The sequence below is a fragment of the Paramisgurnus dabryanus genome, chromosome 4, assembly GCF_030506205.2.
Source record: "Paramisgurnus dabryanus chromosome 4, PD_genome_1.1, whole genome shotgun sequence".
Classification (NCBI taxonomy): domain Eukaryota; kingdom Metazoa; phylum Chordata; class Actinopteri; order Cypriniformes; family Cobitidae; genus Paramisgurnus; species Paramisgurnus dabryanus.
In genome coordinates this window covers 25,689,389-25,716,681 of record NC_133340.1, presented here as the reverse complement: position 1 = coordinate 25,716,681, position 27,293 = coordinate 25,689,389, and the positions used below count along the sequence as shown (strand labels likewise).

Here is a 27,293-nt window from a genome sequence, read left to right as displayed (position 1 = left end):
GGAACCAAACTCCTATACGCATCTCGTCACTTTACAGACGCGACTCGCTGAGGAAAATGAAACAATGTTAGTACAATTCAATACGTATACTTTAACCAAACTTACAGTGCTAAATTATATTAAACCCTTTAAGTGCTGAGGAAAGTGATTTGGGACCCCCGCAAAAAAAAAAAAAAAAAAAAAATTGCCGCCGAGTTAATACTGCAGACGCGTGAGGTTAGTTTCTCTTTAAAATAATAAACAAGCAAAACACAATAAATATATACACCCCTAAAAGATTTTATCAGTTGCGTTTAAAAGACAGACAAAATCAAGAAAGTAGATAAGACAATGTCCTTCCTTCAAGTTAAAAGTACAAAAGTGAAGTTTAAAGGGATAGTTTACACAAAAATGAAAATTCTGTCATCATTTTTGCACTCTCATGTTGTTACAAACCTGTATAAATTTCTTTGTTATAATAAATATGGAGGAAGATATTTTAAGGAATGTTTGTAACCATTAGCCGCATTCACATTCCTTTTTTCTTCTATGGAATTTAATTGGGCGAACGATCGGTTTACAATAATTCCTCAAAATATCATCCTTGGTGCTCATCAGGAACAAAAAAAATATCAAGTTCGTATCAACAGAAGAGTGAATAAATTATAACAGAATTTTTATTTTTGGGTGAACTATCCCTTTAACCTGAGCACGAGCTCATAGCTGACATTTAAAGTCTTAGATCTTATTAGTCAAGCATAGATCATCCAAACAAATTAGTATTTTAATACTTAACTACAGTTATAATTGTAGTACGTTCATACAATATCACATTCAATATTCATACAATACCTAGGTTTGGCGATTACAGTTTGTAACCACTATTTTGCAGGGTTTAACAGCAATAAAAAAGCAGTTTTGGGAGAAAATAAACAGCTTAAGGTGTTTTTTGTGTGTGTGGCGATTCAAAACCGTGACTAGGAAAAAAATAAAACAGTTGTGATAATAATTGCAGTAATACACTTTCACATACACTAGAGGGCGCCAAAGAGAACAATATAGAAAAAGCACAAGAAAATGATGTTATGATGTTTCAGAGATCTCAAAACAGGCTGTTATTGGTTGATTTGTCATCAATGTGTCGATTTGTTTAGACAGAGGATATGTCTGAACAGTCCTTATGGTTACTGAGTGCATACGGATCCGAGTCACTCTGTTAAATGTCAAAACACAAAGTGACACAGTCGAGAGAGTACAAGCTGTGACATCATCATTGTAGCTGGGATTTGAAGTCAGCCCTATGAGGAAGAAGAAAAACCTGTTCCCGTGTTTAATCCTGATTATCATATTCGTGCTATTATTCGAGAATCAGCATATAGAGCATTTATAAAGTCGTAAGTCGTACGGCATGCTCGCACACACTCGCTCGCAGGAAATCATCCGAAGTTATGTGTGTGCTGACGGTACGTTTGTCGAAATCGATGAGGTATAGCATGACTACACCACGGGTAGTAGGGAGGAAGACAGGCAGGTGGAAGAGAGGAAACGTGGTTTGAAAGACACAGCAGCATACAATTTAAGCACACAACACATCCAACCACAACTGTAGGCCAAAGTCAGTACGTATTTCACATAATCTACTGAATGTACACAAGCCTTGGGAATCTCCCCATGCTGTTGAACCGCTCCGGGATGGTTTATAGTTTTGGCCCAATCGCAGGCCAGCTTTCGGGCATCATGGGTAAAGCTCTAGGTCCGACCTGAGCAGTCACGTGCCTTCTGTGTTACCTCTTTAAAAGCACAGTCATAGAAAACCCATCCTTGTGTTTGCCAGCCAGGTACTGGTGAGGAAAGCGCCAATGATGAATTCAGCTGTTGGTATGGTTATAAAAGGGCAACAGCTACAGATTTTACTTAAAAATGTCTAAGTAGACATATTCGTAGGTATAACAATATACATATACAGTTATATACATATTTGTTATAACTGTGTGTGTGTGTGTGTGTGTGTGTGTGTGTGTGTGTATATATATATATCTAAAATCATAACATCACCACACATAGTCCTGAGGTGATGTTTCCAAGCCCTCATTTTTGTCCTTTACAGCAAATAAATAAAAAAATAATAATTAAAGTAAAAAAATGACCAGGGTGCGTCCATCATATGAGCTTTTTATATTTTAGCCACGCCCTGGACTCTGGGCGTGGTTAATAAGCAGCAGCGTAAAATCGACCCAGTGATGGGTGGCAGGCGTTCAAGTCGAAGGATTGGGGGCGGCAGAGGCAGCGTTGGCGTTTGGACCACGATCGCCACTGTTGGCACCTGAAACGCAACAGAGAGTCACATTTAGGAAGTGAAGACATCCCTACATTTATAAAAACATAAATGAAAGACAGCGACCTGTCGCAACCGAGGCAGCAGAGTTTTCCACCTGGTTCTGAGCGTGTGGGGGGATGAGCACGGAGGTCAGCGATGGGTTACTGGACAACTCTGAGGAACAAAACCGACACAAAAACGTAAAGCATGTACAGCAGACAACAGCAACTATTACTAAACTGCCGAGCCCCTAAGGTGACATTGGAGTAAAAAAATCTAAAGTTTAGTTTTCATGTTCTCACGCGAAACCTTCATGTGCATAATATTTTTTAAAGTGTAGTTGCGTGTGCTCACCTGAAATTCGCGCACGCAAATGAAAATATAGCGCGCACGGGAAAGCGAAAGTTTCATGTGCAAGGGCGAAACTAAACACGGTAGTTTCACGTGCGGACGTGAAGGTTTCACGTGCGCACGCAATAGTTTCATGTTCTCACGCGAAACCTTCATGTGCAGAATTTTTTTAAAGTGTAGTTGCGCGTGCTCACCTGAAATTCGCGCACGCAAATGAAAATATAGCGCGCACGGGAAAGCGAAAGTTTTATGTGCGCGGGCGAAACTAAACACGGTAGTTTCACGTGCGGACGTGAAGGTTTCACGTGCGCACGCAATAGTTTCATGTTCTCACGCGAAACCTTCATGTGCAGAATTTTTTTAAAGTGTAGTTGCGCGTGCTCACCTGAAATTCGCGCACGCAAATGAAAATATAGCGCGCACGGGAAAGCGAAAGTTTTATGTGCGCGGGCAAAACTAAACACGGTAGTTTCACGTGCGGACGTGAAGGTTTCACGTGCGCACGCAATAGTTTCATGTTCTCACGCGAAACCTTCATGTGCAGAATTTTTTTAAAGTGTAGTTGCGCGTGCTCACCTGAAATTCGCGCACGCAAATGAAAATATAGCGTGCACGGGAAAGTGAAAGTTTCATGTGCGCGGGCGAAACTAAACACGGTAGTTTGCGCACGCAATAGTTTCATGTTCTCACGCGAAACCTTCATGTGCAGAATTTTTTTAAAGTGTAGTTGAGCGTGCTCACCTGAAACTCGCTCACGCAAATGAAAATATAGCGCGCATGGGAAAGCAAAAGTTTCATGTGCGCGGGCGAAACTAAACGCGGTAGTTTCACGTGAGCACACAAAACTAAACTTTATTTAATTTTTGCTCCATGTCCCCTTAGGGGCTCCGTACTAAACAAATCTTAGAAAGATTTAAAGTTTGGTGTAAAAGAAATATTAAATAAGTCTTGATTTAAACCAGATTTAAGACTAATCCTTGTTAATGATTATTTATGAGTATTTGGGTGATTCTCGCGAAATTAGACTTATGAGGTGTCATGAAACATTTTGATAAAAAAAGTAAATTCTATCAAAATAAGAAGCATACAGTTACAAACATCTCTTCACGTACTATTTTGCACATGATTTCAAATGACATACAAACCAATTTTGATGTTTTTTCCACATTAAAGGCACCGCAACGTGTCCATGACTGGATTTGGGTTCTTTGACATGAAAATATTTATAATTAAAAAATCTAAAAAATAAAAAGCTTCAGTGCATGTTATACTACAAACATTTACAGTAAAGAAACATGTGGTATTTGGTGATCATTGGTAAATGTAGAGACAATAATAAGGAATATAAATGTGTCCAAGAACAATTTTCTCATCCTATGCAACAATTTTCAATCATTGTTTAAGCCCTCAAGGAACTAACATTTTCAAAAAAAAAAAAAAAATTTGCTGGAAGGGACATAATTGACTGTGACACTCAAGATGGCTACCATGTAAACAGTTCTTATTTTTTCTCTCCAGATAAAAGTTAAAACTTTTTAGTTCCTATTACCGAAACATGAGTTTGTAAATGTATGTATTTAATGTAATATCATGTTGCGGTAATGATAATTTTTGATAATCTAAAAAAATGTAAATAATTCTATAGGAAATATTTTTTTAATTCTCTAAAAATAATGGTTATAGTAAGTTCAGACCTTAATCTTATATGTGCAAAAAAATGTCTTCAAGGTTTTTAAAAAAATTCTGATGCTGGACACCTTCTAAATCTGGATTTCGTGACAATCACCCATTTGTGTGTATGTAGCATACCCTGTGTAGTGAAATTAAACAGCACTGGTCTTTCTCTCCCATTGGGAAGCTTTAGGTTGGGCTCACGAAGCTCGTCGAAAAACGTGTGAGCGCACGCCTCTAGAGGAGTGAAGCGGGCCGTTGGCGTGTACTCCAGCAACCGCGAACACAGTGCTATTGCCTCCGGAGGGGTCCGGGGCCGAAAAACCTACCACACAACAGCAACAGCATTTAGCATTCAATAACCGTGTTGCGTATAGTCAACTAGGCATACATGATGTATTATACAGCATTATGTACACTAACCTTAGTCCACGGATGTGCTTTTATTTGTGGAAACTTGAACTCGGTGTAATTTGGGTTCATCTCACGGATCTGTTCTCGTGTAGGAGTACCCAACACCTGAGAGAAAAGATTCACAACGTTTGTTCGTATTCTGTTTTTCTTATTATTACACTTGAGGTGGATGAAACGTGACTTGGTGGAAAAGGGCGTAATGTCATTTTCATGTGTCTGAAGTAATCAACAATTACTAATCTAACTGAAGATCTGATCTGATAAATCTCACTATCATCCATCCACGGACATCCTTCTGTACCTTTATGATTTCAACCAGCTGATCCACGCCACTGTCACCAGGAAATATGGGCTGTCCCAGCAGCAGTTCGGCCAGAACACAACCCGCTGACCAAACATCTGTAGGGAAACACATAAACACGCATTAACCACAGGACATTCATGCTTTACATTTTATTTGTATGTGTGTTTCCTGGAAACTGAACCCACGTCCTTCGTGCTGCTACTGCTATGCTCTACCATTTATGACCCAGTCTGTAACAAACCAAGCTAAAGTCATTTTTTGGTGTTTTTTACATAAAATCATCCTACATTATGTTACGAATATTCTGTGAAAATAATGAATATAATCTTGATATCTTTAATATTGCCTGTGTTTTTATTAATGCGTTTCTTTATACATCCGACAACTGAATGCCTTTATGGTGAGACGTCTGAGACATCTGGCAGGACTTTGTATAGATGGCTGCATTAGTATACTGTACCTATGCTGGAAGTGTAGTCTGTTGCTCCGAAAATGAGCTCGGGGGCTCTGTAGTAGCGCGAGCAGATGTAGGAAACATTAGGCTCCCCACGCACCAGCTGCTTAGCACTGCAGGAGTCCGAGAGATAGAGAATTAGAGATATCATTAGACGGGAAAAACACGTTATCTGAAGAAGAATAAGGACGGATAACACTATGGACATTAACTATAAAGTTTTAAAAATCTTACTAGATCTGGGAGAAACTATAGCAACTGTTGGGATCACTTTCAGAACATTTTTTTTTCAGCTGCCAACATTGATTAACAAGACAATGTTGGAGTAACTAAATCAAGTGCATCAAAAAGCAACTCTTTTTTTCCTACCTTCCAAAGTCACAAAGCTTTAATATGGCCGTCTCCGGGTCCAGCAGGAGGTTCTGAGGTTTGATGTCACGATGGCAGATCCCGTATGAGTGAATGTACGCCAAGCTCCGAAACAACTGGTACATATACAGCTGAGAACACAAACATACACACAAACTATGAATATAATACACAAATAGAGTTCCCACTCTAAGTCCCTGACTTTCGCTGATTTAAAAGCGGAATTTCCAAGTCCGGAATGGCGTGAGCCTGATAATGTACTGTACACTATTTTATAAAAGTTATATATGAGTATATGAGTTTAAAAAAATGAATAAACAGTGGAAACGAACAGCTGTTTTAATTGTAGTCAGCAGAGGCTTGTACCCGGAATGGTATTCCTTACGTCATAAGTTATCAATTTTGTTAAATGGAAGCTAAAATTTAAAGCAACAAACAAAAATCCCTGATATTCCATGACTCAAACAAAATTATATGAAATATCCTGTCTGGAATTAGGGCTGTCACAATGATTAAATAATCATCTCATCTCAAATGTTTGACCGTAACACGATGATTTCAGATCACCACAATGATTGCACATCTCTTTAAAAACACAAGGGGGAGCTGCAGCGTCTGTATAAATGAGATAGTATCAGATAGAGCTCTTAAACTGCCAAGTAAAACCAAAATTTCCAAAACACCAAATTTACAGTATTGCTGTGTTTACACCAGACGCGGTAGAGGCGGCAAGCGTTAATGATTTCAATATTAAGTCAATGTGAAGACGCATTGACGCGCGTCTGGAGGTCCCACCGCGCGGATGAGGCGTGTAGCGCGGCAGACGCGTCTCCGCCTCTTTCGCGCGAATGCCGCGAATTGAGCACCGTGCGCGGTAGGCGCGAATGGTGCTTTTTGTGCATTTTGCGTTTCACGCGTATTTGCGTCTGACGCCCGAGTTGGAAAATTTGAACTTTGGCGGATTTTCGCGCCGCATTAACCAATCAGGAGCCTGCTTGCTGCTGTGGCGGCAGCCCCGCCCGGAGTCACTAATTCAGCATGAAGGCTTGATATTGTCCGTGAGCAGTCACCCGGAGCTATACGACACAAGTTCTTATTTCTATAGAGACAGGAATAAAAAGGACCTCGCTGGGAAGAGTGTCAGTGAGGACATTGGGCAACCTGGTAAGTGTAAATAAACAATTCACTTTTGAGTCACGTGACGTTTATCGACCCACGCCGTTTATTTCCCCCCTATAGTAAGGTGACTAAATACAAACCGGTAAACCTCTCGATAAATGCATATCAACATAAGTCATCTTGCATACAGACAACCACATAGGACTTGTCCCTCCCACAAGAAGCGGATTTTGCCTCTGACGCTTCAAATGCTTGCTTTTTCTGCGCATCTACTTCACTCTTGACACGTGAATGCATTCAAACTGTTCAAGCGGCAAACTAGACGCGGTAGACACGATTTTGACGCCTGAAACGCGGTTGGTATAAACGCAGCAAATTGATTTTTTTGCAGGCACTACAGAAGTGTGGTCCAGTACTAATATTATCTTAGTATGATTGGCTATTATTTAAGGACTGTTCTGGTATAGTCAGTTTATTTTAATCGCGTTTTTATTTTTAGTTATTTTTCAGACACTTTATTGTTTTTATTTCTGATGAAGAATTTTCAGTTTTTTAAGATATATTCATTAAATAATTACTTTGAAATATATGTTATGTGTATTAATATTTACTGCCAGGTAAACCGTGCAAAATATTTAATTTAAATAATCACAACAATGTGTGTCCTAAAACAGGCAATTAATCGTCATAATAGTCACAATTTATCAGGCAGTTAAAGACACACTATGCAGTTAATTTACCTTAATATAACAGCTTCAAAGTCATTTCGATGGTAAACGAAGTCATAGTATGGCGAATCATCCTCCTGTTGAAGCTCGGGGAGGACGCCGCTAGCAAAACCAGCAATGCAAGCTTGAGAAAACCGCCCCTGACAAATCTCGCGAGAATCACGACTTGCTTTACGGCAACGACGTCACACACGTTAGGCTTGTTCGACTTCGTGCAGCGCTGCAAGAACCGGCAGTCGGATGACGTAAAAGTACCGCGAGAATGATCCGAGACGGCACTTTGACGTCATCCGGCTGTCGGTCCTGCAGCGCTGCATGAAGTCAAACAAGCCTGTAACAACAACTGCACGCGCGCATTTGAGACGTGATGCTCGATGAGGGAAACAGCTAAGAAAACCCGTTCGGAAGAGAGTAGAAAGCGAAAAAGAGAATCTGACCGAGTTAGGAACCGGACAAGAGTCCCACGCGGTCAGGTTTTTACTCGTTGGCGTGAGCTAATAGACAGCACTGGATGCAAGAGAGATGCGGATCTGGCGATCTTGTTGATGGACAAGTAAGTAAATCTCTTATTTGTAAATTTGTTTGCGGTCTATGTTGTATGTGGTTGCGCTTGCTTGCGTATTTTTTGCTGTTCATTCATCCAGTGTTGATAATTAGACCAGTAAAATAACTTTAACATGGGTCTAGCTAGCTTACGATCATAAGAGCATTTAGCAGACTTGCTAACAAACACTCGTTTCTCTTACATGTTTTTTTTGCCATCTAAACTCAAGTGTTGTGTTGTGATGTGTACGTAGTCATTTGTCTAATTTCGATTTCTTATGGCCAACGAATAATGGCCAATGTTATGAAATAATGCAACGTATACATTACAATTAACTTTGTCAATGGATTTTGTAATGTTTACAATTAAATAACAAATGAAATTATACAGTAGACATAACGTTAGACTATAGACTGTTTACTTGTGATTAAGCTGCAATCTTGTAAAAACGTAATAAGCCAGCAAACGCGGTAGGCTACTTTATTATTATATGCCTACTCTACACTTGGCATAAACTTCTTATTATCCTATTACCATCATCTGTAGTTTAGTAGACATGCAGTAGCCTAATATTTGTATGAAATTGTGAAACATTCCCTGGTCATTATCTTCGGAGTCCATCTCTGCATATTCACGCCCAACACTATCCTTACAGGTACATACAGAGTGGGGGTGCGAAATTACGACAGTTGCAAATTTTCCCCAGTGACTCTAGGGGTCGCTGTTTGACAAAAACGTCAAACTGCATGGAATGCCTTTAACTTCACCCAAATGTAATAATTGTTACACCCCTATCTGGAATAGACCTTTTAAAATTGCAGAAATTTCATGACCTTTGGGAACCCTGATGAAACTACAATCTACAAAGAATCCAAACCCGCATGTGGCACTTCGAAATCCTGCTAAATGAGATTTTGAAAGCTAAAATTTTGCTCAAGAGCAGTCAACTGGCCAGTTGAAAACTTTAACTCAACCAACAAGACCACCATGATACGGTTTCGCCATTTTTGGTGCTTTGTTTAGATGGTGTACCGCACGGCTGTGTCCGTCCACCCGTAACTTTTCTACACCAGTATGGAAATTCCTGCTCATCTTTTAGAGCTAAACAAGTTTTTCAGAGCTAAACATGTTTTTCAGAATAAAAGTTACCTTCACATAAACCATAGGCAGACTTTGCTTGGCTCTACTGTAGTGTCTAGACACCCTGTAGACGTTCTCAGGAACGTAATCCATCACCAAATTCAGATACACCTCATCCTTCTGTGTACGTGACAGAGAGAAAATGATGAGGAGGGGAGAAAACAAAGATTAGATTCATCACAGAACTTCTAAACATTTAAAATAAAAAACTACCTCAATTTACTTTAAATTACAGAATTTGTATGTTTTCCTTCTTTCACCGTGTAAATGTCTTTTTTTATGCGTTCAGAGAATTTATGTCTTTGATCACAAATTTTACACGTCATCTGGGCACTGTGATACTATGCACAGTATGCATACTTCATACTACCGAAACTGTTCTGATAGTACAGAAATAACAGTATGCTTGTATATTATTCAGAACATAAAGCAGACTCAGTCTACACCTTTGCCTCCATGAAAACATGCCGTGATAGCTAATACCCATGAACTTTCACTGACGTCTGATACTCCAGGTAGGTGTGTATGTATGTGTGTACTGTGTATGTGGTGTGGTGTGATGCCACATGATAAGAGCTGGAAAGAGTTACATAACCGATCCTGTTTCTGTGACAGCATTTGGGCAGTCATGACGTGGTCGCATCAGCCAGACACTATGTCATTGTGTTGGCATAGGGGTTGATGTGGGGTTATACACGTGAGAGCTGCACTGCTCTCACCATCTGTCAATAAGACAGGCGCAGACCCCAGTTTCTCTGCACACGTGCCCTCACAAGCACGCGAACACAAATGATCGGGCAATGAATCAAACCGCTGTACATATTTAACATTCACTCTTGCAGTACTGTGGAAACAAACCAGAGTACCCTTGGGGGCAATACGGCTTTGCCAAAATACCTAATGCATTGTATTCAGGTAGCTAGGTGGAAACACGTCAACATGTTTAACTAACATGCACATCTTTACAGTAGATAAAACAGGCCGTAGAATGTGCGCTATATCTCCAACTACAGTATCATGCATTAGCGTTTTGAGGAATGATTTCTGCCAAACTTCATGTGACACTATTGGAATCTCAAAAACAATAAATACAAAAAATATGACCCAAATTATATTCAGTTCAGGTTCACATGCAATAAGGTTAAACAAGGGCAGATCAATGTCCACATTATTTGAGTACTAAAGCAAAACCAATTCTGGTTTCGAGTCAAACATTTCTGATCATGCAACTTTCTCTATCGTGTCGCTTTTATTCTTTCACCAAAGAGAGGCACTGACACTGTAAGAATAACTCTATTCTAAAAGTAACTGTACACCCGTGGTCCCTTGCTGGGGCAGCGGCATGTATGCGACCCTTTGAGATCAGACACCTGACATTTCAGAACACGGTGGGTTTATGGAAAGTTTTGACACCCAGCCACTGTAAAGTCCAACAGAGAGACCAGCATAAAGTTACTCTATACGTAATCCATCAGCTTTCATTCGTTGGTCTGTGACATGCTTATTTATAAGAATGTACTTATAATTAGCCCGTAGAAAATGTGGTCCTAAGTTTTAAAGGTACAGTGTGTAACTTTTAGAAGGATCTCTTGACAGAAATGCAATATAATATACATAACTATATTATTAGTGGTGTATAAAGACCTTACATAATGAACTGTATTGTTTTTATTACCTTAAAATGTTTTTATCTAAATACACCTTGGGCCTCCTCACATGGAAGTCGGCATCATGTTTCTACAGTAGCCCTAAACGGACAAACTGATTTATAAAGGCGTGTTTGTCCCAACATTGTCTCAGACGAGCTACCGTAGCTTCTCATTGCATTTTGAAATTGAAGTTGGTTGCCATTCGCAATCTTACCACTTGATGCCGCTAAAACATACTGTACCTTTAAATTTTGGATCTAATGCTCGTTTTTCCTTACAATGTGAAAACTATTTATCCAGTTGTTGTTAAACCATCAAAAAATACCAGGGTAATTTTGATGGGAATTTATTTTTAGTAAATTCCCATCTCTGTATCTTAAAGGCGCTGTAAGCAAATCTGTGTGACGTCACTTCTTGTTGACGTTCGAAGTGCTTTCAAACAAAACGGTGCATAGCTAACTCCTCCCTAGCGTAGCTAACGCGCCCAACCCCCACTCCCAAATCCTTCTTGTCATTTATTGGCTGGAACACTTTGTTATGTTTCATGGTGGTAGGTTTGACCACTTTGTTTTTTATGCAGTTTGCGAAGCCTATGCTGTCACCAGAGACCGCGTTTTTTACAGTGTGTTCAGAGGACAGGCAGCTAGCAGATAGTGAGGAGATGTTTACTGTATGAAACAAAAAAAAAATGTTTTATGGCCTAAAACGCATGAATTCGCTTAGAGCACCTTAAAGGGACACCATTTTATTTTTAAATAGGCTTATTTTCCAGCTCCCCTAGAGTTAAACAATTGAGTTTTACCATTTTGGAATCCATTTTGATGATCTCCTGTGAATTTGTGAAAAGGTTTGATGTGTTTTGGAGACATAAAAGTAAATTTGTTAATCTTATGGTTTTTTTTTTCGATTTCTGAGTTGGGTGTGTAACTCACCAAAACCAACCTAATGTTATTTTAATTTCTGTATTGTTACCCAACACATACACTGCAAAAAATTACTTTCTTACTTAGTATTTTTGTCTTGTTTTCAGTAGAAAATTATATATTATATATAATTCTTAAATTAAGATGTCTTTTCTTGAGGAGCAAAATTACCTAAGAAAATAAGTCTAGTTTTAAGACAAAAACTATACAATTTATGTGAATTTGTGCTTAAAACAAGCAAAGTTATCTGCCAATGGGGTGAGAAAAAAAAAATCTAAAAATAAGATTTCTTTTTTCTAAAACACTTAATTTAAGCAAAATTTTCTCATCCCATTGTCAGACAATTTTGCTTGTTTTAAGCACAAATTCACTTAAATTGTATAATTTTTGTCTACAAAATAGACTTATTTTCTTAAGTCATTTTGCTCATCAAGAAAATACATTTTGATTTAACAATGTTTAGGTATTTCTACTGAATACAAGATAAAAATACTAAGTAAGAAAGTCATTTTTTTGCAGTGTAACACAATGTAAATACTACACTGCAAAAAATGACTTTCAAGAAAAAAATTCTTACTATTTTTGTCTTGTTTTCAGTAAAAATATCTAAAAATTCTTAAATTAAGATGCTTTTTCTTGGTGAGCAAAACGACCCAAGAAAATAAGTCTAGCTTGTAGACCAAAAATATCAAATTTAATTGATTTTCTGCATAAAACAAGCAAAAAATTCTGCCAATGGGGTAAGCAAATTTTTTGATATTTTTACTCAAAACAAGTCAAAAATACTACGATTTTTTTTGTTCAAAAATCATTTTTTGCAGTGTATTAATCAAAATGATAACTGTTAATACAATATCAGAGGAAATAACTCACAATTATGTTTTTTTTGTCTTGATTGTGCAGCCCTTTCCAAAAGGCTAAGTACAGGCGGGTACAAATTTGCATATTTATAGATCTGTGTATACTGAAAAAGTTAAGGGTGTAAAATTACAAGAAAAACTTTCACATATGCTATTATGATGATAATCAAAGATGAGTTTTTAGTGATACAATAATCAACTACAGGGAGACTTTAAGGATAGATGCATGTGCTTTTTGAAGATTCACCATTTTGATAACTAAACAGCTTATTTTTAAATGAAATAACTCTCGTTGTGCAGAAACTTTGTGGGGAAAAATAAAAAATGCATGCAATTTCACCATAACGGCACTTCACATAAACTCTTTTAAACCACAAAGCTGCGATCTATATTTATATACCCTGTGATCAGACCCTCGTGTTTTCTGAAGTCGAGTACCTCTGGCATAAACTATGTATACATAAACATATGGTGAAGGTTAGGTTACACTGTGGTACCTTGTTCTGCTTTCTCAAAATTAAAGCCCCAATAGAAGTTATCACAATATGTTTTTGATGTCTGCAGCTTGCTTTGCGGTATGTAACACTAGTGTTCTCATTACATGATCTTAAGACTCAGACATTTGTGTGATTTTATACATTTAAAGGGACATATGAACATACTTAGGACTGCACTTTGTGAACTCTCTTTTCTCTCTCTCTCTCTCTCTCTCTCAGTGTGTTTCCTAGGTTTATTGCACAGGCTTGTCATAAAAATAGGACTGTTAACAGTTTATCTCCTATACTAGGTTGCCCATCAATCAAAAGATCCCTAGCGACCTGTCAATGGCCCCTGCCGTGGTGACAGGTTTTGACAGACAGTGAGCCCCGAGGCAACAGCTATCACTGGATTAGCAGAAATCCCATCTCTAGGTTAACAGCTGTAAATACTGTAACCGTCCATCTACCAGATGCCTGTTTGTCTAAGTGTGTGTAAATCTCATGAAGAAACGTCAGTCATACATCCCCTTTAAATTAAAAGAATAAATATGAAATTATGTTGTGTAATGAAAATAAAGTCTACTTTTAAGACTAAGACTGTCACATAACATTGACAACAGTTGCCTCCCAATTTCTCATGGCGCTCCTCAGAAAGATTGGAGAGATACAAGCGAGCGACACTTACTTTGTCTCCACTGGAGTAGAAGAAGTACCGCAGACGCACAATGTTACAGTGGTCCAATTTCCTCATGATCTGTAGCTCACGATTCTGATACATAAAAAGACAGAAATTATCATTATCAAAACAGTAGGTAGTTGATAAACCCAATGATTAAAAAAGAAATCCAGCAAATTAAGCAAGAAATCTACAAAACAAGAAAGATTAAATATTGCCTTTATCTTGTTATCAACAGTTGTGAGGTGTGGGTAGTATATCAGTTATTATCAAGATAACTGTTATGTAGATATCAAATTTCAGAACAGTGTGAATAGGGAATAGGGAAATGTGTCAAAGACGACACTAATAGCCAATTTCATTCATAGACTGTAAAAAAAAATATGGACGTAGTGTCCGTGACGTCACCCATTGGTTTATGAAGATCGTTTTTTAAGCCTAAAGTAGGCGTTGCCTGCCGTCGCCATCTTGGCCGCACGTCACCGCGAATCACTCACAGAAAACCGAAAATGGGTAAAGAGGCGGGACCGGGGTGAAGCTGAGGTGTCTGGCTGCTGAAACCACACCCGCCTAGCTCGATTCTAGTGACAGCCGTGGCTGTTCAACCGTCACTCAAGTGGCCACGCCCTTAATTATGCAGAACTTTAAAGCTTAATATCATTTAAACGGAGGAGTTACAAAACAATTCACCCCCCTCACAGTTGTCATGAAGGGCAAACTTAGCCTTTTGTACCAGACTGTAAACATATTATTTTCTACTGTAAAGTAGAATTGTAGTTTAAGTCACTTCCGTATTGGCTTCATCAGAGAGATCGGAAGGTTGCCCCTTGATTTCAATCCCCTTTTCTGTCTCACGGGTTGTGCAAAATGTAACTTGTCGCATTTAAAATGGCAAAGGTATGAAAAGTGACACAGGAGTGGATGATGAAGTAGTCTCTAAAATGCTGCCTTCAGAGGTGTGCGGGAAATGTGTTGGTTAAGCCTGGTCGAGTTTGAAACATTTTTAATGGTGGCCAACAAATTTTGAATAAATAAAGTTATATTTTCACTTTTTACACCTTTTAATTGCATTTCTATCAAGACATTCTAATGTGCGATTATTTATCAGAAAGGCTCTCTCTGTTTATATTTCAAACAGAATTCTGTTACGCTGCCTTTGACGGCTGTCCAAATTTGTTTCTGTGAGCGGCCTTCATGCCGCCGAAATCATTGGCTCATGAAGCAGCGAGGCAACATGTCCCCAAAATGAATACACGTTCCAGACAACTCGGATTTAGGATATTTCCCACTTCGACCCGGAAATGGCAATATTTTAATGGTAATAAAATACTTTTAACGGTACTTAATTCAGAAGTTTTTTTGAGGTGAGTAATATCCTAAATTTAAAGGGGACATTTCACAAGACTTTTTTAAAATGTCATATAAATCTTTGGTGTCCCCAGAGTATATATGTGAAGTTTTAGCTCAAAATACCATATACATAATTTATTATAACATGTTAACATTGCCACTTTGTAGGTGTGAGCAAAAATGTGCCATTTTGGGTGTGTCCATTTATGCAAATGAGCTGATCTCTGCACTAAATGGCAGTGCCGTGGTTGGATAAGGGGCGCATTTTTTCACATGCTTGCATTACTGGGTTGTTATTTTTGATAGAAGTACTAGGGACCCAATTATAGCACTTAAACATGAAAAAAGTCAGATTTTCATGATATGTCCCCTTGAAGTTGTCTGGACGCTAACGGCACATTCACACGGGGTGTAAGCGTGAACGCTTAACGGAAAGCTTGTCTGAAGCGTGGCCAACAGCCAATCACAGTGGCTTCAATACATGCTCCGGTCTTCCATAAACGTAATTGGCTGGCTCAGTCTATGTTATTTGCATAACGCGATCTGATTGGCTGACGCCACTTGAAAAGTTGAGAAATTTTCAACTTCTGCCGCGAGCAACGGCAGTGACGCGACACTGACGGATCCACAATTCATTTCGCCAACGCATGATGTCACCCATTGAAAGTGAATGGGAAGCGTTAATGCTGACGCACCGTGTGAATTAGTGCTGCACAATTAATCGCATCGCAATCGCAATCGCGATGTCAGCGTGTGCAATTATATGACAGCAAAATGTTGCAATTATATTAACTTAACACGCACCGGCCCGGCGGCGGTCCCTAGGGGGCGTTTTTACGTGTTTTTGTACTTTGTTTAACATCAAATATTCAATCAACAATCATAAACTTTGCATTATTTGAAAGTTTAAACACTCAAAATTCATGTTCTGAGCTTATTTTTGCAATCAATACACTGGTGTGGATAAGATTAAATAAAATGCAGACGGAATGCATATAAAAAAATTTGTGGGTACTCACATGTCTTGCCATATGGTTCTGATCATCTCTGACAATTCCCAAAAACTTCAACGTACATTGCAACGTAAGGGTCCACTCTTCAAAAAGCATCCCACGTTTTAATCCAAAACAACGAAAAATAGTGATAAATCCAGCAATACCCTCCTTTATTTACATCCGCGCTTCCGCTAAGTATGATCGATCATGTTTATTTTCTATCAAATATCGAGTTTTATCAGTGAAAATCCATCTCTTCCTGCTTCGTTAGACTCTTCCGATAAATATCCCGCCCTATTTTTCTGTTTTGTTCAATCAGATAAGGTTTGACAACTCAAAATGAATCGGGAACACCGATTTGCCCAGACAGATGTCCTTCAGCTAACCATAGGCTTTTGACTGGATTACGCCAAAACAAAGCCAGCCAATGCTTAGCCAGCAAAGTTTTGATGGGCAGGGGTAGTAACCAATCATGAAACGATTACAAGGATTCAACTTACGTCAGTAAAGTGTACTTCTGCGCAAATCTACAGAAGCGCATGGAGAGGAATGCCCACGCCCCCTCCCTGCGCGTTTGTTTGTTTGGGTAGCATAGCAGCCGGCTAGGCTCTCCGGAGCCGCTGAGAAACCTCTCAAAGGTTAGATATAACATCTCCATTGTGGATTGTCGACTGCAGAGGACTTGTTTGTGTTGAGAGTGTTTTGGAGAAGTTGATAAAGAGCATGATCGCGGAGCAAAGATACAAGATTGGATATAAACGAAACCGCGTCGTCGACGAGAGATGGACCGGACTATGAGCTCAGCTGCGCTCGCTTGGATAAAGTAAGTGGATTCTTTTGTTCATTAGTTATTTTACGTTACATTTCTAGTTTCTTGTTAGCTGTTTTGATTATAAAGTAACAGTGGAGATGACTAAAATACGAGTTTTACATGGTTTCATTTTCTATGACATGTTATATAAATGAATCATTTTTATAGCTATATGAATCAAATGCACAGAATATACAAACTAAAAACAAGATACGTGGTGGAAAATATGAGTATTACCAGCTGAGAAATATAGGTTATTTGGCAAACATAAGACATTTGTAATTATAAATATATTCATGTAATGTGTGTATGTGTGTATGTATTATGTTCATGTATATTACATCATAGTTTCTCATACAAATAGTTGTATGTCTCTAACTTTTGACTCAAACTAAAATCCTCTCTTGCTTTGTGTGTGTCTGTGTTGTGTTGTGTTGTGTTGTGATGTGATGTAACAGGTCTTCAGCTGACATCCAGAGGAGGACTGGAATCTGGAGTGCATTCATGAGCGACCACATTCAAAATAGCAAGTATTTTGTTATAATGTGCAAATGTTTTTTTCTGAAATAGTTTTTTCTATGTGCTTTGGTGGGCAGAGAAGTTCTGAATTGATATACATCATGTAATATGTAGTCCTGACTCATTTTCTTTTGATAATCATGTCATTTTGTTATCATGTGTATATTTGGAGTTTCCAAGTGCACTTTTTCTGAAAGGACGCCTGGACTTTTTTGAAATAAAAGCTCACAGAAACAACATTTTTTGGAGTATCATTCTCAAATTTGAATCACAGCATGGTCAGACATTCAGTTTACCTATATGGTGTCCCCAGGTGTCTCAGATGACCATTTCATACCTTTTTTGCTAAGTGAATGTTATTTAAAGAAAAACGGAAGTCATTTAATGTATATTTTACCTTGTTTTACTCTGTTTCTTTACTACTCTGAGTTGTTATGACTATTAGGCAACAATATGTCAAGTGTCTAGTTTCAAACAAGACCAGAATTATGAATATAGACCATAGGGTTTAAGAGCTGCAGACGTTTTAGTTTGGAGTTGTCGTTTTTCAGAAAATGCTCAAAAATAGAAGTGCTGGCTAACAGGTTAAATAAATAAATGTGTGGACTTGTTAACACAAACTTTCTGATAACAGTTTGATGATTTTCCTTGCTGTTTAAAAAAAAAGAAAGAAAAATGAACAAAAAAGGCAGTGCACGTGTGGCATGCACGTGTGTGGTGTGCTTCGTCACTTATACCAGAGCGAAGATGGATGCAGAGGAGGTTGACAGTGATCTGGTAGCTAAAAAAAACTCTATGTCTGTTGTATGGCGGTATTTTGGATTTAGGATTACTGACACTGAGCAGTTGCTACATCACGTGGCAATACGAAAAAAATTCTAGTTTTACAAATACAAATTTTAGCTAAACTGTGTGTGGATTTTCTTTAAAACCCATCAAGTTGACTCATGATACCATTTAGTATAATCGCAATCGCACATCGCAATTTTAGCATCAATAACCGCAATGGGAAAAATTACCCAAATCGTGCAGCCCTAGTGTGAATGCACCGTGAGGCTGTAACGATAAATCGCGTGTCCCATTAAAAAGACATGTCTAATATCTATTCTGCATCGCAAGGCTGCGATTGTGTGTTTCATGCACAGTTTGTGCGTGTACTATGGCTCTGTGATCAGTAGGAAGTCCTTATCAATCTAAAATCATTATCGGAGTCGTTTATAACGTGCATTTAAAAAGCAACACTCGTTTAACAAAATCATTCAAAATATTCTTTATTATCATGAAAATACCTGAAACAATCTGAAGAACGGCGATATAAATATCCTTCTAGACATTTCCTGGAATAGTTTCCGTAATGCTACTTCTTCTGTGGCACAATTGGAGTTTCTGCACGAGAGCGCCCTCTAGCTTTTGGATGTGGCGGCATTTCACCGTAATTCATTCAAATTCATTCATTGAGAAAACGCGCATTTGCACGATAAATCGTTACAGCCCTACTGGACACAGCAATAATCTGTAATATGGGGATGGTTTTGTTTTCAGAAACAGATACTAAACCAAATTTTAGGTGTAATTGAAGCGTGAATGTTACACATGTTTTGGTTTGTCATCTATACATTTAAAGCTCTTACCTTAAACCTTTTGTCCTGCAGAACCTTCTTTATAGCCACCATCTCTCCAGTGTCACAAAGCTTTGCCTGATAAACAACCCCAAACGAGCCATTCCCGATCACCTTCGTGTCCGTATAACTGACCTCCTGAGGTCGGTCGGGACCCTGACCGGGGGTAGCGGCTACCGTTGTGACCTTACTGCCGTCTTTATCTCCTAATGTCAGAGATTAAAGAGCAAGAGTATGAATGAAATATGCTTTAATACATTGGTGAATCAAGGCGTTATTTTACAGGATGCTGCAAGTGTATACCGAATCTTTGTTTATTTGAAAAAAAATTAGCAAATCATATTTTCACACCACTCTGCAAGCGTGATAAAGAAAATACATTCAAACATTTTTAAACCTGATGAGTTTAAATTTAAAATACTTAAAGTCGCCATGAAACGGAAGTAGCGATTGCCTTATTTTCCCCGTGGTGACGTATATCCGAATGAAACGGCTTTTGAGATGAAATAAGGCAGGGCTGGATTTGAATTTGTCCATCGAGATCTGATTGGATCGTTTGAAGTTGGGTCGTGTTGCTAATTGCTAATCACTGCGATCTTCTCCCGGACCCCGCCCACCTGCCATACTTTTGACCGGAAGTGAAGAGAGATCGTTTTGAGGAGGGGAGGAGATTTGCATTTTTGATTAAAGATTATGAGCACACACGAATTTTTAAAAAATAATGAAGCTCACAGATAAGTCATTTGTTAATAATACCACAATATTAAAAATACATATATAGTTTTTCATTTCAATTTCATTGCGACTTTAAAATATACCCATGCAATGGTTAATATGTACAATTTCATGCATAACAGCTGTTGTAATCCTGTCTGTGGAGCTTCTGTTAAGTTCTGTGGCTGTTGCTATGCTTTATTTCAGTCTATGGAACCCATTTCTAATAACATAAGATTGGTGTCATTAGTGTGAAAGTGTGTGTAAGCGTTCAGCAGATCAGGTGAGCAGTAAAAATGCAGATAGTGCACGTTCAGCGCAGAGAGTTGTGATGAGTCAGGGGGCGTGTGAGCACACACACTCGTGCAATGAGATAATAAAGATCTCTGCTCGCTAACTTGCTCAGCGTGAAGTTTGAATTGAGTCACGCTCCATTACGCATCCAGATCATCTTACCCATCACGCTCCTCCGACACCATCCAACTTTGAATACACTAGTCATTTATTAATATTCTCACGAACCCAATCTAACAGACGGTTATCAATATGATTGTCTTTTACTGTCAGGACTGCTAAGAAGAGATAAATAATTTATGAATAAACATTAATATTGAACTATAATGAATAATTTTTAGAGATGCACTGATATATCGGCCAATAATCGTATTGATCGATAAAATAACTTTTTCACACTATCGGATGATAGTTTAAAAGCAGCAAATTGTCCAAACCGATATATCCTATGAGTATAGGAAAATGCAATAAATATAAGTTCTGTGAATAGAAAATGTAAAGAAACATCACCAGATTAATGTTCAATATTAATCATCATTATATGAATGAACAACATTCAGAAAATTTAATTATACCACCAAACTATGGGCATCAGCAGATAGACAGATATCAGTCTGAAATATTAGCTATTGGTAACAGTGATATAATTTTATATTGGTTTATTTCTTATAATTTTAAAGAAACAGTAACCCCGCAAATTTTGACTAATTCAGTTCCTTGACTTTAGTTATTTGTGATTAACAGGTTAGGATTAGGGATGCAAAATATATCTTGCTAAATGATGCAATAAATTCTATGCAATTAGATAATGCTTTAAGTTTGTAATATCTATTTGAACTTATTAAAAGAAAAACACCACCGTTTTTTTTAATATTTTACTATGGTCTTACCTCAACTTAGACTAATTAATACATACCTAACTTTTATCAATGCGTGCACTTAATCTTTGTACAGCGCGTCGTGAATGTGTTAGCATTTAGCCTAGCCCCATTCATTCCTTAGGATCCAAACAGGGATGAATTTAGAAGCCAGCAAACACTTCCATGTTTTCCCTATTTAAAGACTGTTACATGAGTAGTTACACGAGTAAGTATGGTGGCACAAAATTAAACGTTACCATTTTTAAGCGGAGAAAAAAAAGAACTATATTGTATGGCGGAAGAGCACTTAGTTTGCAGCACTTCAACCTTGGCGCACAGTAACATCATCTAGTCTAGCTGATGCTGTCTTATTACCATAAATGGGGCTCGGCGTCAAAAAGATGCCCTAGTGCCTGCATCAAAAAGTCTGCATTCCTTCTTCTGTGCACAGCATTTAGTTTTGCAATTGTAAATTGCCCCATCGTGATTACATGCAGTCCAGTCTCCATTTTCAAGACGTGCCTTGTTTTGTTTGGTCATTTGGTCAATACCACCGTCATTTGCTCGAAGAACTTGGTGGAAACTAGGGATGTTAACAATTAATCGATCTTCGATTAATTGTCGATAAGAATTAAATCGATAAAACTTAACGATTGTCGAAAAAGCAAGCACGTGTGTCCGGCGCCTGTGCAAAGCACATACACAGCTGGTGAAAAAACTAACCAAGCGCGAAGAAGTTAAACTAGCCATGATCACAACGATGCTCGATGCCAAACACACACTTGGGCTTTTTGTCCTCATTCAAGAGGCGGGCTGCTAACGCAACAAAATGGCATCCGCAGAGGATCTGAGAGGGTCCTATGCCGAAAATCTAAACACAGTTAGGATACTGAAAGCAAAGACCCTCTTCAGGGAAGCCTGCAAGATTAGCATAGCAACGCTGCTAACGCTGCTTTACACAGGGAAGGAGTCCAGAAGCCGTTTTTAATAGATGGGTTTCAGTCATGTGACTTTTTACGTCATGCCGCCATCTTGAGGACCTACCGAGTACCAGTAGGCTACTGACAAGCATTGGCTGGCTTGTTACGATTTACGGATTTCTTATCTTACTGTCTATGATTCTTATGGATACGGGAAATGGCTACGAAAGACAACATGTCGCACCTCGACTGTTATGAAAAGAAACGCGACTTTAAAAAATATATATCTTGGTTAGGGTGTGATGCCTACTCAATCCCTGATACGTTCTTCCAGCCGCTGTTCGCTGCTACCGAATTACCACTATTTTACAACACTAAGGCGGCGCGACACAACATGAAACTTTGCTCGAAGTATCACCTGGATCTCTACTCATGAACGCGAGCATTGAGAACATTGTTTGTGTACACAGAGTTTAATAAAAAGAAAGTTTTGTACAACGGATTTTGGCTGTTATGGTGTCTGCTCGTCATCTCTGCCAGACGGAAATAATCGATTTCTGAATGCAAATGAATGAATCTCATGTGAGGCTCCTTTTTCAACTAGAAGGTCAATATTGTTTTTCACTTGCGACAAAACAACGAATTATCTGTGCATTTATATGGAACTATGCTTTAAGAGCTATCCATCTTTACTCTCCTCCCTCGATACATCTTGACTGGGAAGATGGCGGCGAGTGGAAGCCAAATCAACCAAAGTCAGTTGTTCAAAACCTTCTTTTTAGTAAACTCTTTGTTCACAAACAATGTTCTCAATGCTCGAGTTCACGTGTAGAGACACAGGCGATACTTCGAGCAAAATATCATGTTGTGTCGAGCCTTCTTAGTGTTGTAAAAATAGCGATTTTGATGCTCACAACATATTGAAGGCATAGCTTCTAGTTCTTTTGCGACCACTTCAGGTCCTCAAAATGGCGGAAGACAAGGGAGTGACGTCAGCTGAAACCCATGTATAAACAGATTAAAATGAAAAACTTAAATTCTGGCAAGAAACTGTTAAATGTAAACTGTAACTGACTGTCGTTACACTCTAAATGCTCGCAACATATATCATTGATCATCATCATGACTGGCTGAGGCGCTACATGCTAAACACTGTTGCGAGTTTTCTAATGGAAGCTTGAAGTCTTCATAATATAAGCATCTTTGCTGAAAGTACGCCGCAGGTCTAGAGGTAACGACGGGAAAAGTGCCCTTTCGTGTGGTTCTTGGATATAATTACAACAAGCGGTGTATCAACGACTCAGAAAGCGAGGTGAACAACTAGAAAAATAACACTTGAGGATAATGAAACTTTTATTTTGTCATGGATGCATGCGACTGTGCGGAGTGCCGTTATGAGGCGGAGTTTACTGTGTCTATTAGTCATATTTCATTACGAGATTAAATTGATGATTTTTATCAAAACACCAACTACATTGACTCCTTTTACAATCCCACTAGCATATTATTTAGACAAAATAAAATCTTTTTATTTGCGTGAGGAAGCTGGCGTTTTTACGCACACTTTTATGTCATTGGCTATATGCCACTGCTGTAATGGCTTATTGCACTATTACTGTTAATGATTATTCGATTGATTGATCGTTAATTTAAATGATCATCGAATATGGGAAAATGCATAATTTGACATCCCTAGTGGAAACGCACCTTATTCGCATTTGTTTGTTTTTCTTTTTTTTTTTTTTTTTTTTGAAGATTTGCTTCACGTTTGGATGGAAACCCAACTAAAGTGCTCATTATAGTTTTCCAAACGTCCTGACAGTTTTCATATATACTTCTGCGTCGTCGTCCGCGTCGACGTGCAAACACAGATGCAGAACTCTGGTAGGCAGTCTCCACGCGTGTAACCACAGTAGCAGCGCGACCGTCAATGAAAAAGCAGCTTTTCCAGTTTAATCCACAACTGAAATTTTGGCGAGATGCATGTCAGGCTATGCAGATGCTACAGGTAACCTACGGCAAAGCTAGCATAGACCTTACGCGCAACTATAAATTGGACGTGTCGGCCACGGATAATTATCTGCCATTTTTCATTAATTTAATTTTTATCGGCATATCTATCAAGATAAATATACAGTTTAGTAAATAACTGTAGGCACTGAGTTGTATAATGTCTAAGTTAAACATGAGTTTGAAACATTTCAGGGACAACATGATCAAAACAGCGATCTGTTAAAATGGCAAAAGTTAAAATTAGTTAAGTGAGAAATATCCATATTTGCCATAGTTGTTAGTTTAAATCGTATCAGCTAAAAAAAATCCTATTAGTGCATCCCTAACTAACAAACGTAAGACGCTTCATATATTTACCTACACTCTAATTATATTTTTTTATTAATAAAAGGACATATTTATGCATGTTGGCACAACATTCTGCTGACTTGTGCAGAGTTCACCCCAGACTTCATATCGACCTACAAAAAGTATAAACATGCTCTTTAGACAATCACCATTATGGATCTTTTTCTGCAGTGTTGTCAAACTGCAGTCCTGGAGGGACGCCGTCCTGCAAAGTTAAGGTTGCTCCAGCACACCTGTCTGTTATTTTCAAGTAACACTATGATTAGCTGGTTAAAGTGTTTCATTAGAGCCAAGTTAAACTTTGCAAAAGGGTGGCCCTCCAGGACTGGAGTTTGACAACTGTGTTTTAAATGGGTTCGCAGTTTTACATTCTTTAATATGAGCTAATTTCACATCTATGAGACATAGCCTGCTGCTATTATACACGAGCATGTCTATATAACGTAATGAACACATTACACAGACATTCAGGTGTAGCCCCTTATAAGGAAGGACACACCCAGCAGAGGCGGCCATGCAGCCTAAGGCCTGGGCGTTACTATAGCAACAGCATGAGTCAGCCGGTACGACTGATGCTGGGCTTTCCGATTAGACCACCAGTGACAGGATCGCATGCTTGCTTAAACCCTCTTATGCATGCATAATATTAAATATATAGACTCACACGCTCCCTTTCACTCACACGGGTGCATGTTACACCTCATCTACGCAATTTAATTTCATGAATTTCGTGAACGCAATTCACCTTTCACACCGATATAAAAATATTCAGGACTGCTTATGTAGAAGGATATACCTGCTGGCCACTATTTCCTATAGTAAATAGACTAAAATTTAATTTTTTAATAAAATTCACTCACATACAAGCTTCATATTTACTATGGAATTCTAACCCCCATAGACTTCCAAGTAAATATGTGCTTTTCAAAGACTTCCAAAGCGAACAAAAAATGGACTTCATTCCCAGACTAAAGTACTGAAAGTTACTTATGGACAATGTCTGTCAAATCTGTGACCAGAAACCAATTTTTTTATTTTAAATTGTTATATTTTTTGGCCATTTTTGCCTTTTTTTTAACAGTGAGTGATAAGAGGACAGGAAAGTACAGGGAGGAGAGAGGGATATAGGATTGGCAAAGCAAGAAATCGAACTCGGGTTGCCAAAAGTGCAAAAGCACCACATGTCGGACACTGCCCATCGGCTCCGACCACATACCAATTTTAATAAAAAAATAAAAAACACTTTTGGTTTTTTTTGGGGATGCATAACACACACAAGGATGTGTTAGAATGCCAGTCAGACGCTTGGACTAATTGCTCAAATCCACAAGTCTTCCCCTGCTGTCAAGCTTTGACATTAATAGTCACAAATATAGACATGACTGGGTGGGCAATGGAGACATTTGGGAAAGAACCGGAGTCAGAGGTGAGTCACAAGCAACCTTCTGATGCTCCTTTCCTGAACAGCGAGGTGGTGAGATATGCATCATTAGTGCAGGAAATGAGCGATCCAGCTGGGCTGGGCCACAGGAGAGAGGCCTGTCAATCACACACCGTGGGGCAGGGCTTCAAAGAGGTAACTGGTCATTTTAACAGATCTTATACCTATATGAGAAAGGTCCTTACATGGTAGACTCAAAAGCACTAAACATTTATGGATTAATATCCATTTGAGGATGCTATAATTGGGAATATTATTTTTTGCACATTGAACTCATCTAGGAATAGCCTTCATTTATAGTTATGCCACCGCCTCTGCTTAGTGTGGATGTACCACTGCAACCTCCAGGTAGTGTACTACAAAGATGTGAAGTGATGCCCAGGCAGGGGATTTCCCACTACACAATGCAGCAAATCACTTTACATTGAGCAGATCTAATCATAAGAGACAGGACCTGGCCCATCCCTTGAGATTCACCATTACATTAGGATACGTTTCAGAAACAGTGCATCACATCATAATCATAACCAAAAGCTCGTTTTGTGTTTTTTTAGTCATGATGTTTTACTTAAATTGGGTTGTGATATCAGATCTGAAATATAAGAAACAGTCACTTACTGCTGACTTTCATGTTGCCAAAGGCTGAAGGCTGCGGCAATGGTTTGCAGCTCTCGGCAAATGAGGTGGTCCTAGGCCGGCCTGACATCTCCAAGATCTTCTCTTCTTGTATCCTTTATATTTAGGACGTGTCTGACACGGAGACAAAATATCTGGATCTCCAAAAAAGTTCACTGTTTATGCGATTAACAGTAAACTCTGGGATGTATCTTTAAATGTAACGAATTCAATGGTGTGGTGGTGGTCAGCTGATTTCATCACCCCCGACTTGTAGATGAAGATGTGAGATTTTAAGCATCAATATGCGTTTAAAAACACTTTATAAACAAGATTGTATAAATTAAGTCCCGTTTTGATGTTAGAAAATGCCCAAGAAAAGTCCAAAAAACATACTCAAGACATATTCAGTCAACGACTGTTCTTCATATCGTGGACGCGGATCTCGTATGCGCATTGATAGAAATATGTTAGCAGGTTTCGGTTTAACCGTTCACTTCATATATTCTTCATACGGAGCCGGTTTGTATCGATAAAGCTGAGACTAGCCATGCCCGCATCAGCCCAATGAAATGGATCCAGATCCGATAAAATGAAATTAATTTAGGCCATTCGCCTCAAACCTATCGGATGGACGGTGTAGGCTTTTCCACGGTTCATCATAAAAGACGAAAACCCGTTTTGTTCTTCGCTTTTGAGTAACACAAGTGATGTTTAAACCGCGCTGGATGCCTCCTGCCGGAAAGTAAGTAAAGCATAGCGCAGTCCTATCCTATCCTCTCTGCTGCTGTTACATTTAGGGATCTTTGGGCGTGTA

General features: G+C 38.7%; 1 protein-coding gene and 1 long non-coding RNA gene across 2 annotated transcripts; one reads left to right on the top strand and one right to left on the bottom strand.

Annotated features, from left to right (window-relative positions):
- Positions 1-263: 263 nt before the first annotated feature.
- Positions 264-27,293, bottom strand: gsk3bb (glycogen synthase kinase 3 beta, genome duplicate b). The gene is made up of 11 exons (XM_065295388.2): positions 26,480-27,293; positions 19,284-19,477; positions 13,987-14,070; positions 9,400-9,510; positions 5,860-5,990; positions 5,497-5,603; positions 5,034-5,131; positions 4,742-4,837; positions 4,457-4,643; positions 2,381-2,470; positions 264-2,302 (listed from the first exon to the last, which is right to left on the bottom strand). The coding sequence occupies exons 1-11, from the start codon at positions 26,565-26,567 to the stop codon at positions 2,235-2,237; spliced, it is 1,254 nt and encodes a 417-aa protein (XP_065151460.1). The 5' UTR covers positions 26,568-27,293; the 3' UTR covers positions 264-2,234.
- LOC135757983 (uncharacterized) lies at positions 16,122-17,891 on the top strand. Its single transcript, XR_012336641.1, has 2 exons — positions 16,122-17,145; positions 17,592-17,891. It is a non-coding gene; the product is annotated as an uncharacterized lncRNA (long non-coding RNA).